We start from the raw sequence: 15,000 nt of genomic DNA, 5'->3' as shown, positions 1-15,000 counted from the left end.
AGGGCTCTTCTGGAAAAAGATGCCGAGGAGGACGTATATAACGGCAGAGGAGAAGAGCATGCCAGGCCACAACTTGTTCAGAGTGCCGGCAATAGCTCGCCTTCTCTTTGTGGAAGACACGGTGAGATCCTTAACATCCAACAACTAATGGGACGCAAACGGGGCGCCCAGTTTAGCGGTACACACATTGATGAATCACCCTGCCTGTGAAACACCGACATGACAGGTTATAGCTGGGTCGGGATTCAAACCCAGGCTGGACAGTTTAGAGTCAAGTGTGCGTACCTCCAGTCCAGGCCATCCTGCCAACTTGTATGCTGCATACAGGTGAAATATAAAGCACGAAATATTTTTATATATACTGTATATTTAAAAAAAAATTGGTGTGGTTTTTGGGGGGCTGGAACGGATTAATAGCATTTCAATGCATTTTAATGGGGAAATTTAATTTGAGAAACGAGCAAATTGAGTTACGAGCTCGGTCACAGAACGAATTAAACTCGTAAGTCAAGGTTTCACTGTATATATATATATATATATATATTTATATATATATATATATATATATACAGTATATATATACAGTGTATATATATATATATACAGTATATATATATATGTATATACAGTATATATATACAGTGTATATATATATATATACAGTATATATATATATATGTATATAGACACACACACACACACAAGTGAATAAAAAAAAATTATGCTAAATTAAAAAGGCAACAAGTACAGATACATTCAAAGTACACCGCCCCATGCCAAATAATTAAATATGCTGCAGCGCGGCATTGCCGGGGCGCCTCCGGCGCCCGGCAATACCGCAGTGCAGCTCATTGAGGCTGCATTGGGAGGGAGAGGTGTACACTAATTGATTGATTAATTGTATAATTAAAATCAATAAAAGATTATCACAAAATATTTTCATAATCAATTGGCTAATCGCATAACGAAACCACTAGTGCTTCATCCGAAGATGTATCTTTTAGAAATTTAATTAAATAAGTCATTTATAAAGAATTAAATAATTAATTGATTACTCAATAAATAATTAATCGATTAATCAATAAATAATTAATAGATGAAATGATTAATCAATAAATCAAAAATATCCTTGATAGCCACATCACTTGGTCACTCATGTCCAAATATGAGCTTCCCAGCTCAAAAGGTGCCTGAGATATTGGCCAAATGAGAAAGAAAATAAATAAATGATTAATAATGAAAATAAATAAATAATAATCATAAAAAAATTAATTATTAATAAATTTGGTCAGAGAACACATAAACTACCACTATTTCATCAGAATCTGTAACTTTAAAAAAAAATTTTTTTTTGCCATTAATCAAATAATTAAATAATTAATCGATTAATTGATTAATTAATAAATCAAAAATAGCTTTTGCAGGCAAATCACCTGGTCATTGGCATGTCCAAATATCAGCTTCCTAACTCAAAAGGTGCCTGAGTTAATGGTCAGAAGAGAAAGGAAATTTGATTAATTAAATAAGTACTTAATTAATCGCTAATAATTAAATAACTCCTCAATTTATTGATTAATCAAAAAACAAAAAATACGGTTTTTGACAAAGGACTTGCTCACTATTGTGCCGAAATTTCAGCTTCCTAGCTCAAAGGATGGCTGAGATATTGTCCGGACAACCAAGAAAACAAACAAACAAACAAGAAAGAAAGAAAACAAGAAAGAAAACAAACAAACAACCAGAGTGAAAACTGAGTACTCTCTTTCAGCGTGCGTCACCGCCGAGCCCCCTTCGGTGCCCAGCAATGACGATTTGCAATGCCTGGAGATGGCATAGGAAAGGAGCGGTGTACAATATAGGGATGACAAACTGCAGTCTGAAAAGGGTCTGAAACAAGATAGGGATGATGTTGATTTCGAGAGCAGCTAACAGTATTGCCATCACATAACAATCCCGACATCACTGCCTCATTTACACTGCATCAATTATTGCTTCAAGCTTCGACAAACACTCCACTGGTTACAACAGTACTTGATTACTCCTGTAGTGTAGCCACATACTGAGACTCTACAAATTAGCAGCCTGAGTACAATGTTATAATATCAGTGCATGATCACCAACGTCTTACAAACTGCATGGACATCTCTAATAACAGCAATCTATAATTATTTCCATTTGTGATTGGTTACTCTACGTTGATAAAAAAAGGAAAGGAGGAAAGACAACTGAAGTTGCAAGGCCCCTGAAATTATATTAGAGCTTCTTATACGTACGTAGGCAGAAATGAAATATAGGAGCTTCTCATACTTTTAGCTCGGCCTACCCTAGACAATAGTCTGGAGGCAGTGATGTAGGGATTGTTATGTGATGGCAATACTGTTAGCTGCTCTGTAAACCAACATCATCCCTATCTTGTTTAGGACCTTTTTTAGACTGTAGTTTGTCATCCCCACATTGACTTTTTAATTTAGAATAAAAAATTTTATTCACGTGTGTGTGTGTGTGTGTGTGTGTGTGTGTGTGTGTGTGTGTGTGTGTGTGTGTGTGTGTGTGTGTGTGTGTGTGTGTGTGTGTGTGTGTGTGTGTGTAAAATGTGTGTGTGTGTGTGTGTAAAATGTGTGTGTGTGTGTGTTTAAAATGTGTGTAAAGGGATTTTCCTATTAAAATTTATTCAGAAAATTCCCTTTACTTTTTCATTTACCCTTGTAGTTCTCATGATTTTGGTGATTTAGAATAATTGAAAAAGAGTGCCTCTTTTACAAAATAGCACTTTGCGCTGCTTTTTCTTCCTCTTGAACCAGATCTCATGATGTATGAAAAACAGAACCGTACAATATATGAAAGAAATGTGAAACAGTGCCGAAACCAATCGTAATCCCAAGATGCCCACTGTTGTGAATTGTCCAAAGGGGCTCCTGAAACCTGTCTTGTGCTTTATTTGCAAAAAAAATGCTGCAGATTGTGATCGAATGTTCTTTCGCTGCACTCGCCAATCTTTGGTTCTGTTCTATCCCTATATCCTTGTCTTAAGTGATGATTGAAAAATTTGAGGAAGTTTGAATACTATTTTTAATACTTTTTAAAATGCTGATGTTTAAGTGCAGTCGTTTTATGAGTAAAAGGTAGATTGATCACTTCCAGTTCTGTAGGTTGATCACGTAGACTGATCACTTCCAGTTTGGGGATTACTGCAGCTATTGATTCGACCTCAATTAAGTTTTTCAGATCAGATATGTCATGTTTTTGTTACACAGTATTTTTATCCCTGTGTTGTACAAGTATGTTGTATTTTTACATACACAGTACAAGTATGTTGTGTGCAATTTGGGTGTAAGTAGACTCACCCATTATTTGCAAGGTATATTTGTGGTTTATGGGCATGGCTATTGATCTGGAACTTATCTTGTAAGCAAATGTTTAAATTGGGCTGTCGTCATATGCAAGTTCTCGAATATCCTTCCATCATGTACCTTCTTCTGTCATGTAGGTTCAGAAACTACAGGCCATTCTGAAACCCATGATGCTGCGACGTCTTAAAGAGGACGTAGAGAAGAACCTTGCACCCAAGGAAGAGACCATCATTGAGGTGGAGCTTACCAGCATCCAGAAAAAATACTACCGTGCTATTCTTGAGAGGAACTTTACATTTTTGTCAAAAGGTGCAGGCCAGACAAACCTACCAAGCCTTATGAACACCATGATGGAACTCCGGAAGTGCTGCAACCATCCCTACCTCATCAATGGTAACAGTCTTCTGACAAACCAACTTTTTTGTATTTCATTTAGATTTTTCCGGGGATTCATTTCATACGATTTCATACTCTGTACATCAAGGACAAGTAAAAATGAATAATGATACACTTTTGTGTGGAAAAGCCTGATGCACAGTTTCGCCAGGAATTTTCAAAAGGCTGAAGCTTGTGGCAAAAAGCCTTGAACAAAAAAAAAATCAATTACCAGACAAGAAGAAGGTCATAAAAATCACTAATGACTGATATTGTTATTTATAGCTTGCTGATTATCAAGTCATCTTCTGGTCCATTTTAAAACTATTCGTCCATGAGATAATTGAGAAGCCATTTTTGTTTTGCTCACTATTTGTACATCCTATTTGTCTCAGGCTTTGAGTTGACGTTGTATATCGATTACATGGAAGACAAAGAGAATAGTAAACATCATCAAACCTTTAATGTCCATTCCAAGGGCATCCGTGGGCAATGGACAAGTACATGTGGTGCATGTAAATGATTTGAACCTTGGTTCCGAGCATCACGAGCCATTGGTTCGGATGGGACCGCAAAGCAGGCCAACCCATGTCCCCTTTTCTTGTGGTGAAGGTGCCGAGGAGAAGATACTCGAGGAGTTTCGTGAGACTCACGCGGGTTGCGACATGGCTGACTTTTACCTGCAAGCTATGATCCAGGCTGCTGGCAAGCTGGTACTCATAGACAAGCTCCTGCCCAAGCTGAAAATGGGAGGACACAAGGTCCTGATCTTCTCACAGATGGTGCGTTGCCTGGACATTCTCGAAGACTACCTAATCCAGCGCAGGTTTGTATTTGTGAGACTGATGAAGCCCTCAAAACTCAGTATGCGCTCGGGCATCGGAACGATGATTGCTGTAGTTCTCCCGGCTTGTTTTCAGGTTGTCACAAAAATTGTGTTCAGCAGATCAATAACGTGTTTTGGTGGAATGTTTTAAAATAGTTGCAAGTAGTTGCATTTTATGAGTCCCCGACTGGTTTCACCGGAAGGGATGATTTGTTTGCTCTCTGTCTGTCCGTCCCACCTGTGGGTTTTTTTTTTTTTTTTTTTTTGTATACTGTATCGACGCTCGTGAAAGAGCTGACATTTACTTCACAAACAAATCAACCAGACAAACAAAATATATAAAAAGAGGGAGCGGAAGACAAGAGAAGGGGAAGCACACAAACACTTGAGAACACTTGAGGTTTTTTCAGACTTTTTCCCCATACCCTTTAACATATTCAACTGAAAGTTGGTGCATGGCTTTATTGTGATAACTTGAAGAGATGTAGACATTGTTCTCATGTTGAGAATTTGAGAATTACGTCTGGCATGTAGTTGCGAAGCCAGTTTGAGGGTTTTTCTTAATTTACATGCAGATCGGTAAAATTTCTTTTTGGGTCATCAATTGGTTGTATATAATCTCTTCGTCATGTTCAATTCCCTGAGGGAGTTTTGAGCGCGTTCAATTCCCTCTGTGCAATTCCGGGTTCAATTCCAGGTGCAACCTTTGGGGGTGCATACACTGGGTTCAACGTTTGGGGGTGCATACAACATTTGGTGCACCGGTTGCAATGTTGGGGGGTGTATACACCGTGTGCAACGTTTGGTGTTACATACACCGGACCGGGTGCAACGTTTGGGGGTGCATACACTGGGTGCATCCTTTGGGGGTGCATACACCGTGTGCATCCTTTGGGGGTGCATACAACGGGTGCATCCTTTGGGGGTGCATACAATGGGTGAAACGTTTGGGGGTGCATACACCGGGTGCAACGTTTGGGGGTGCATACTCCGGTGCAACCTTTGGGGGTGTATACACCGGGTGCATCCTTTGGGGGTGCATACAACGGGTGCATACTTTGGGGGTGCATACACCGGGTGCAACGTTTGGGGGTGCATACACCGGGTGCAACCTTTGGGGGTGTATACACCGGGTGCATCCTTTGGGGGTGCATACAACGGGTGCATCCTTTGGGGGTGCATACAATGGGTGAAACGTTTGGGCTTGCATGAAACCATGTCTGGATTTATGTCGTAGCCTTGTTCAGGTCTTTTTGCATGGATATGGATGTGAAGCAGTAATGTTGTTTTGGGTTAAACTCCACATACCTTTTGTCAAAGTGCTCCTTGCAGCCTTGTGTGATTCGTGCAGTCCGATGAACCGTATTCAGCTTATGAATCTAAATCCCAATCATTGTCATGTCTGTTCATGGCAGAGAAAAATTAGAACGGCACTCAGTAAGGAGCATACCTCCGCCTGGTTGGCCACATCACTCAATGGTGAAGAATCACTTGAAAAATTATAGTAGCTGTAGCCGGAACCAGATCTTCACCAAAACTGAATCGATTCTTCCTTGTCACACACACAACCTGTCCAACACGTTTCGTCCAAATCCATCTCTAACTTTTTGAGATATCCTGCTATGTATCGTTTTTGGCCCCATCTCCCAATGGTGAAGAATCACTTAATAAATTAAATAATTATCATATCCGAATCCATATTCAGATCTTCACCAAAATCGATTCGAATCGTCCTTGTCAGACACCCAAACTCTCCACCAAGTTTCGTCCAAATCCGTCCACAACTTTTTGAGATATCCTGCTGGGTATCGGTTTTGGCCCAATCTCCCAATGGTGAAAAATCACTTTAAAAATTCCAGCAGCCAAATCCGGATCTTCACCAAAATATAATCATTTCGTCCTTGTCACATGCGCTACATGTGCCAAATTTCGGCTGAATCCGTCCACAACATTTTGAGATATTTTGTTCACAAACGGACAGACAGACAGACAGGGATGAAAACATAAAATCCATCCACCTGTGGTGGTGGAGGTAATGACAGTGTCAGATTTCTGTTCTTTTTGTAAGCGAATCTGTAATCCGACGTGGAGATCGGTTTCTGAGGTTTGGGACATGGAATGTAGGGACAATGACAGGGAGATCAGGAGAAGTGGTGGAAGTATTGGTCAGAAGAAGAGTGGACATATGTTGTGTGCAGGAGATGAGATAGAAGGGAAATGGTGTGACAATGGTGAAGGGTAGGCAGGGACAGAAATACAAGTTTGTGTGGCAAGGGTGCCCAGAAGGTGTAAATGGTGTTCGTGTCCTGTTTTCTGAGGAGTTTGTAGACAGTGTGGTGAGTGTGACTAGAGTGAGTGATAGGTTGATGATGGTGAAAATGATGATTGGAAAGTTCTTGGTGAACGTCATCTCGGGATATGCTCCGCAGGTTGGTCGGAGCGATGAAGAGAAGGACAGGTTCTGGTGTGCTATAGAGAAGCTGATGGAAAACGTGAAAGATGAGGAAGTTGTTGTGGTAGGAGGAGACCTAAATGGACATGTGGGAAGGAGTATGGCCGGTTTTGAGGGAGTTCATGGGGGTTACGGATATGGTGTGAGAAATGGAGAAGGTGAAAGGATTTTGGAGTTTGCTGATGGAGCTGATTTGTTGATTTGTAATACTCAGTTCCAGAAAGAGGATAATAAGCTTGTTACATATACGTCAGGTGGGTCGACGACGACCGTTGACTACCTGCTGGTGCGTAGGCGAGATAGGGGGCACCTCCGGGACACAAAGGTGATCCCGGGGGAGGAGGCTGTTTCACAGCACCACTTGGTTGTCTGTGACATAAGGGTGAAAGGTGCGAGGAGAGCTCGGCGGGTGAAGTACCAACCGAGATTGAAGGTGTGGAGGTTGAAAGAGGTGACAGTAAGGGAGGCATTAAAAGAGAGGCTGAATATGGTAGAGGATGATGTGGTTGAGCTTGAAAGTGGTTGGATGTCAATGAAAGGTAGTCTGTTGGGAGCCGTTGGTGAGGTATGTGGATGGACAAAAGGACCACCGAGGCACTCGGAAACATGGTGGTGGGATGATGAAGTTGGAAGGAGGATTGACGAGAAGAGGAAGAAATTCAAGGAGTGGCAGAAGGCGAAGGGTACGGGTGCAGAAATGGCAAAGCATGAAAGTTATAAGGCAGCCAAGAAGGCTGCAAAGAAAGAGGAAGAAGGAAAAAGTTCGTAGAATGCTTGGATTTGGAAGAGGGGCAGAGAGCGGTATTCAGGATTGCAAAGCAGATAGCGAAAGAGAGGTGTGATGTGATGGGGGTGAGTTGCTTGAAGGATAAAGTGGGACAAATCGTTGTGGACCCAGATGGAATTAAAGGAAGATGGAAGAGATATATGGAAACACTGTTGAATACAGAGAATGAATGGGATGGCAACATAGAGAGTAACCCAGTTTTAGGACCGGCAGAGAAGATAACCGAGAATGAAGTTGAAGCGATAAAAGCAATGAAGAGTAGAAAAGCGGGAGGGCCAACGGGAGTTGTGGGAGATATGTTGAAGGCAGCGGGAAATTGGGGTGTGAAGAAAATGACAGAGATATGCAATCTGGTGGTGAAAGAAGGCCGCATTCCAGTGGATTGGGAACTGAGTACCCTCGTCCCTCTATACAAGGGGAAAGGTGACCCTCTGGACTGTGGCTCGTATCGAGCGATAAAGTTATTGGAGCATGGAATGAAGGTATTTGAAAGGTTGTTGGAGAGGAGGATAAGGAAGAAAGTGAAGATTGACGAAATGCAGTTTGGATTTATGCCAGGAAGAGGAACGACATACGTGCTTTTTATTGTGAGGCAGTTGCAGGAGAAGTATATGGAGAAGAGGAAGAAGTTGTTTCTTGGGTTTGTTGATCTGGAGAAAGCATTCGATAGGGTTCCACGTGAAGTAGAGACATGGGCATTGAGGAAGTTAGGAGTGGAGGAATGGTTGATCAGAGTAGTGATGGCAATGTACAAAAGAGCGCGCACAGCTGTAAGGACGAAGGATGGGAACAGTGGTGAGTTTGAGGTGAAGGTGGGAGTGCATCAGGGGTCCATACTAAGTCCACTACTATTTGTAGCTGTCATGGAGGTGCTGGCCCAGAACGTAAAGGAGGGTTTACCGTGGGAGTTGTTGTATGCAGATGATCTGGTGTTGATTGCAGAAAGTATGGATGGACTGAAGGAGAAGATGAACAAGTGGAAGGAATGTATGGAGACAAAAGGTCTGAAGGTGAATATCGGAAAAACGAAGGTGATGGCAAGTGGTAAAGCATGTGGTGAGGTGGAAAGAACTGGGAAGTGGCCCTGTGCTTTGTGCAGGAAGGGTGTCGGAGTGAATTCCATTCAATGTCCAATGTGCGCTGAGTGGGTTCATCAAAAATGTAGTGGTTTGAGAGGGTCATTAACCAGTGTGGCAGCTACATTCAAGTGTAAGGTGTGCACAGAGGGAGCTGCAGATGGAGGAAATGTTGAGTTGGATCTTGGAGACGGCGTGAAGCTGGAAGGTGTGAAAACATTTTGTTAGCTAGGAGACATGCTGAATGGCGAAGGTGGGTCAGACTCGGCAACGGTTGCTCGAGTGAGATGTGCATGGAAGAAGTTTCGGGAACTGAGTAGCGTGCTCATGATGAGGGGAGTGTCGTTGAAGCTGAAGGGAAAGGTGTATGCTGCATGTATGAGAAGTGTTATGATTTATGGGAGCGAGACATGGGTAATGAACGTACAGCAGCAACGAAGGCTGGAAAGAGTGGAAATGCGAATGGTTCGGTGGATGTGTGGAGTATCGTTGAGAGAGAGGAAGACAAATGATGAATTGTGAAAGATGATGGGAATACAGCCTGTGATTGATGCTGTGAAGAGAAACAGGTTGAGATGGTTTGGTCACGTGTTGAGGAAGGATGAAAGTGACTGGTTGAGAAGAGTGATGGAAATGAATGTAGAAGGAAGTAGAGGACGGGGAAGACCGAGAAAGACTTGGCTAAAGATGGTCCAAGAAGAAATGCGGGCAAGGGGGTTAACAAGGGGAGATGCAGAAAATAGGGCAAAATGGAGAACATTGTCATGGGGACCGCAAGGCTAACCCCCGCTCTTGCAGGGAAAATGGTCTTAAAATGCCTGTTGTTGTTTGTTGTGTTGTAAGCGAATCTGTGAGCAAAGCAAGTCGGCCGTTGAGCGGATGAAGGAAGTGCAAACATATTTTTGAGAAGTGCATTTGACATCCCAAAAGCATAAAATGATACAATTAAATTGGCCACTACTCTGCATGTCCCCACGGATGCTGCACTGCGTTTTTATTTTGGCCAGCACTTTAATTATGGATCTAAATTATAAATGGAGAAGGAACGTCATTTTCCTTTGCTCGTAATTAAATGTCATTTGACGCAATGAGGTCCAGTGCTCTCTCTGTCTCTGTCTATCTCTGCTCTGTATGCCTATCTGGTCCTCTCTGTCTCTCTGTATGTGCCTCTCTCTTTCTCTTTCTCTTTCTCTCTCTTACTCTCTTTTTCTCTCTCTTTCTGTCTCTCCCTCTCTCTAGCTACCTGTCCCTCCCCTACCTGTGCATTATTTGTCTTTGAATTATTTTTTGTTGTTTGGTCAGTCAGCACTTACAGTGTAGTTATGCCATGCTAAGAATTTGAGAAGATATTGTGCTAGAGAGTGTGATAAAGCCTTTTGGTGGGAGGATCTCTTGATATTTAAGTGAGTCAAGCATAGGTTTGGAGGCCCTTTTATTCTTGACAAAAAAAGGTCTTTTTATTTTTGTGTTCGTGTGCGTTTGGAGGGGTTCACAAAGGTCGCAAAAAGGATGACATGAAAGTGTCTTTTTTTTTTTTGCTTTTTTTTTGTTAGTCTCTGCAGTCGCACTTTTGCACTGCCAGATGGTGTATTGTGGTCACACTGGGCGTTGTGAGTCACTGTGTGAATAATTTATTGTGCGGCAGACACGTGCTACTCAATTGTGCCCCGCTTGAGCTTGGTAACTGGCGTTTTGCAGCAGCTCTTCTGCCAGACATGCCCACCCGTGATCTTTCCGTGCCTCGGTGCTTTAGCAACTACAATGAGGCCGTTGCTAAAGCCTTTTAATTTGATAATGCTCGGCCTGCAAATTGGTGCACATTACAAAGGATAAAGGGGGCCTTTTGTGTCGTTTGTTTGTGACGTGTACTCGTAGCACCTGCCCGAAACTTGACGCCATTGCCTGCAATGCATCGGCCTAGCCGTAGAAACTCGATAACTTCGCTGTTTCTCTTGGCAATGCTCTCACCACAATCTTTGATATCTCCATTCACTCCTGATCTGCTTCCACAGTATGAAATAATCCTCAGTCTTTTTATTGATTTAATTAGCATTGTCGTTTTGCTTTGAGTTTGTCTTTTCTAGATTTTTTTTTTCGACCTTTCACATCCTTCTCTCCTTCCCTTTTTACCTACGACCACAAAATCATTCCTTTCTTTGTTTATGCTGCTGCAATCTTTCAATTCCATTTTTTTAGACATATTACCTTTTTCATAAATGTTATGATTTCTCTTCTCATCCTTTAATTTTATTTATTTATTATTTATTGTGACCCTACGACCTACGTAATAGTGTCCGTCTCTCGGGTTGGGATTCCGTGAACTCAAACAAGACTCGCATGTTGCATTTGTACTCTTGTGGGACTAAAAGCATTTGGCCCACACACAGAATGAATGAATTCTCTCGATCTGCACATTTTCCCCACAATTCAAAGCAACATGTGCTTTGTACAACAGTCATATTGTTGCTTTAAACATTGATGCAAATACACGGCAATGAATGTGCATCTACCACCAATGACCGCACCTTGCCGTACTGTTTTGGTTTGAAGATATTTTACGTCTCTTAAGAAAATAGAGAAGCCATGTCTATTCTGAACATGTTTGGTTTAAATGTCTGTTCGGATCAAGTGTTTCGTTATATGTTGGGACCAGGTGTTTGGTTATGTCTGCTTGTAATTGGAATGGATTAGGTTTTGGAGACAGTACCTGAGATGTGCCTGTTATATATATGACAGATTAACACAGTTGTGAGTCGAATGAACGGTTTTGAATTAATCACTTCTCCATTTTCTCAACACACCACAATCGATTTTATTACCCTCGCCAGTGGAGAGGGTATTGCATTTGAGTCCGTTTGTTTGTCTGTGATTAACACAGAATAAATATTATTTCCTCTGCAAGCGTTTGACAGGAAATTTTCATCGTCGGGCACCTTCCTCCTCTTGTATAATTTTTTAATGATAATTATGACGTCATAAGTCACGTGGTATGGGCGTCATCTTGGAAAAACTGAAAACGTTTGCACCACTATATCTCCAAAAGCGCTGCATAGAAAAAATTGAGACATGCCTCATTGTAAAGAACCTCCATGGGGAATAAAATATGTTAATGATGATGTCATAGGTGCCTCCATTTAGTCTAGTAGGAAGACTAGGTCCCCCTGCACCCCCCGGAGATATACTTCTAATCAGTGTTTCTAGATTGGAAAAAATGTGTAGAAAATGACTAGCTATGGCCCCAAGCTGAAAAAATGTCCCACATACCATTTTTATGCAAATTACTGCTGCCATTATCAAAAAAACGATTTTTGACATATCTCAGCCAATATTGCAGATAATTGAAAAATGAAGGTGTCTAGACCCATGTTTTGAAGGGCATAGATCATGATAGAACTATTCATAACATGATTACATGTGTCTATGGTATACTAGTATGCTAATTAGTGCTTTATTTACAAAATAATCACAGTTTTACGAAATAATAGACTCATATTAAGGTCCGTCTACACAGACGTTAACACAAAGTTTTATTTTTCTAAATATTACAACTGTCAAAATAGTCCTAGCACTCAATGTGACCACTCTTCTCTTGCTTGTTTTAGATAAACATCATTAGCATTAGTGATTCTACACTGAGTCAGTCATCATCATTTTCATCGAAATCGTCAGAGTCAAACTCTTCTTCTCCTTCCTCTTCCTCCTCCTCTTCGTGCTCTCCTGTGTTCAGAAGATCCACCAGTGAGGTTGGTAGGATGGGACCACTGGACCACATTGGTTTCAACAGTCCTTCATCAGTCCTTATCCATCCTTGCTCCTCATAAGGTTTTGGCTTTTCGATGATAGGTTGATCGGCTCTTTTGTACAATGCTACGCGGTGGTTCACACGCTGGATGTGCGGCTTCAGGGCAGACTGGCATGGAGGAAGGCGAGCCAGATCAACCTTGGACTTGGATGTGAGGGTCTTGTCCTCTCCCACCATTTTTCGTAGCAGCTTGGCACGGACAATGTCCACTGATGACTCGCGACTCTGGCCGTACATCACACAGGTGAATTTTTCTAACTGCCTCTCCACCTCAGGGTTGGCATCCCAGTTGTCACCCAGTTCACCGAATGCCCTGTGAAACCTGGGATTCTTCTCCAGCTTTTTCAAGGGCCCGACTTTTCCCTTCCCTTTGAAGGCACTGGTGCAGTCTTCTCCGCTGAACACATAGTACCCCAGGAGAGTGGCACAGTAGTCCTCTCCCAGGGATTCTGCCAGCTCAGAGACGTTGACAAGTTGGCGATGCTTCCCTGACCCTGTATCCAGGTACACCGTCAGCTTGATGTTGTGGGCATGGTGGAGCAGGATCAGGAGGATGTCTGTGTCCGGTGTTCTGACTACAGCGTTCTTGTATCCGATGGTAGCAGCATGATGGAGGTACAGAACCACCCTGGTATCAGTCTCTTCCTGGTTGCTGTAGATCGTGGGGAGTTCACGTACCTCGACCTGAAACACAAAAAGGCACCGCATTTCAATCACCAGTCACTGCCAGTTTCAGATCTAGACAAACATCACAGGTAATCACCTTTTTTTCAGGAAAAATTACAAATTGAATCGCCATTCACGAAGGGCTTTCAATTTTACCTTGCCATTCGTTGAGGCAAGTTGGTGGGCCTTCCCCTCCACGATCAGCACAGCCATCTCTGTTCTCTCCAGCCTGGTAGCTGCCTCTTGTCCACTCCACACTTTCAGAAGAAGCTGGCACATCTGCTTTTTGTTGTCGTCATTTGCAAGGAACATTTTGAAGTCATATGGCTTCCTGGTTGCTGGTCCAGCCAGAATGATCTTCTCTGAGCTGCCCCGCCTCAGCCTTTCCTGCGCTTTGATTGACTCAGGATGGTAACTGTCAGTGGAGAACAGAAAGTGCTGCTTGGCCACCATCTGATCAAGCACCTGCAAGCATATCTCACCACATGTTGGGGGAAGGTTGGCAAGGGTATGCAGCAGCGCCATTCCATCCTGGATGAACAGGGCATCCTTGGGGTATTGCAGATCTTGTGGTGTGGTGTCCTCTAAAAGGTAGTGCAGAATGGAGGCTTTGTTGGTTTTGCAGAAGAACCCATCTGGTGTCCCAAGGCTAGGAGGCACTGGCATCAACTGCGTTGTCTGTGATCGGTTGGTGGATAGGCGTGCAGTAGTCGACTGTTGATTTGCTGGGTGGGGGAGAACCAGTTGCAGAGGTGAAACCCCCTAGCCCAGGCACAGGCTGCAGGCCACAGCTTCCGATGTATCTGATGAAGAGCCAGATGTAGTACTCTTGCATCGTAGTGGCATAGACTGTGTCATTCTCTGCTGGCGGTGTGAATGATGAGCCTTCAGGGAACTTCGGGCCAACGCGAGTAAAGTGCAAGGGTGGGAGAGTTTTTGGTGTGTCGACCTTCAGGCTACGCTGTTGTGACCTATTGATGGTAGGTAGCATTCGGTCCTTGCTGCTCTCGAACCCGGGCTTGACCTCCTGCACCATGATTCCTCCAGCACTGTTTACAATGTTGCTGCCGTGCACACTGGTAGTGGTTTTATTCAAGTTGTCCCACTCACAGTGGAATACAAGGTTGCCCTCTCCTGTCACAATTTGTGGTGTACGATAAGTTGAGACTTCATCCAGGACCTTGGCGAGAGCAGTTTCCAACTCCAAGGCGAAATCGTAGCTCTCAGAGTGTCCAAGCCTGTGTAGTATTGTGGTGAGCTGTTTGCTTCGGAACAGGTGCCTTACAGTCACACAGAGGAGAATGTGCTTTGGTAACTTCCATTTTCCATCTGACACTGCACGGCACAGATCTTGTCCAATGGAGAAGACCAGACGCTTCACCTTTTCTGTCTCGATGCCCTCCTTGCCAGTCATTAGCACGCTGAGAAAGCGGACAAGGTCTGGAGGTAGGATGTCTTCAGGATTGAGCTCCATGTCTTCAGCTGTTGGTGGCCATGGTTGGTCTTTACACTCTCTGAAAGCCTGTAGAATACCCTGGCAGCTATAGCAGCACTAATTTGGATCTCTAGTCTGTCATTTCTGCACTGTGATTGGATAACATAAAAAAATATGTTTGGGAGTTAACAGCAGGAGTTGGTAGATTTTACGTGGGCTGGGTGAGAAACC

General features: G+C 42.9%; 2 protein-coding genes across 10 annotated transcripts in view; one reads left to right on the top strand and one right to left on the bottom strand.

The window, feature by feature from the left end:
- Nucleotides 1–15,000, top strand: part of LOC137434125 (chromodomain-helicase-DNA-binding protein 9) — a 353,801-nt gene that overhangs the window by 213,329 nt on the left and 125,472 nt on the right. For all 9 annotated transcript variants that reach the window (XM_068126815.2, XM_078785749.1, XM_068126819.2 and 6 more), the window contains 2 exons: nt 3,488–3,743; nt 4,338–4,551. In XM_068126815.2, the coding sequence (XP_067982916.2) occupies nt 3,488–3,743; nt 4,338–4,551 (470 nt within the window). The remainder of the gene's footprint in view (nt 1–3,487; nt 3,744–4,337; nt 4,552–15,000) is intronic.
- LOC144894107 (uncharacterized) lies at nt 12,359–14,000 on the bottom strand. The gene is made up of 2 exons (XM_078786188.1): nt 13,491–14,000; nt 12,359–13,352 (listed from the first exon to the last, which is right to left on the bottom strand). Exons 1-2 carry the CDS (start codon nt 13,998–14,000, stop codon nt 12,504–12,506), a joined length of 1,359 nt encoding a protein of 452 aa, XP_078642314.1. The 3' UTR covers nt 12,359–12,503.

The sequence above is a fragment of the Myxine glutinosa genome, chromosome 10 (assembly GCF_964187855.1).
Source record: "Myxine glutinosa chromosome 10, kmMyxGlut1.1, whole genome shotgun sequence".
Classification (NCBI taxonomy): domain Eukaryota; kingdom Metazoa; phylum Chordata; class Myxini; order Myxiniformes; family Myxinidae; genus Myxine; species Myxine glutinosa.
The sequence above is the reverse complement of the archived record's forward strand: the minus strand, read 5'-3'. Positions and strand labels throughout refer to the sequence as shown.

Bases quoted from the DNA above. Each gene is read 5' to 3' on its own strand.
- LOC144894107 (XM_078786188.1), bottom strand. From the start codon at position 14,000: ATGCCAGTGCCTCCTAGCCTTGGGACACCAGATGGGTTCTTCTGCAAA. The intron at 13,353-13,490 runs GTAAAATTGAAA...TTTGTGTTTCAG, and splicing joins TTGCCTCAACGAATGGCAAG to GTCGAGGTACGTGAACTCCC.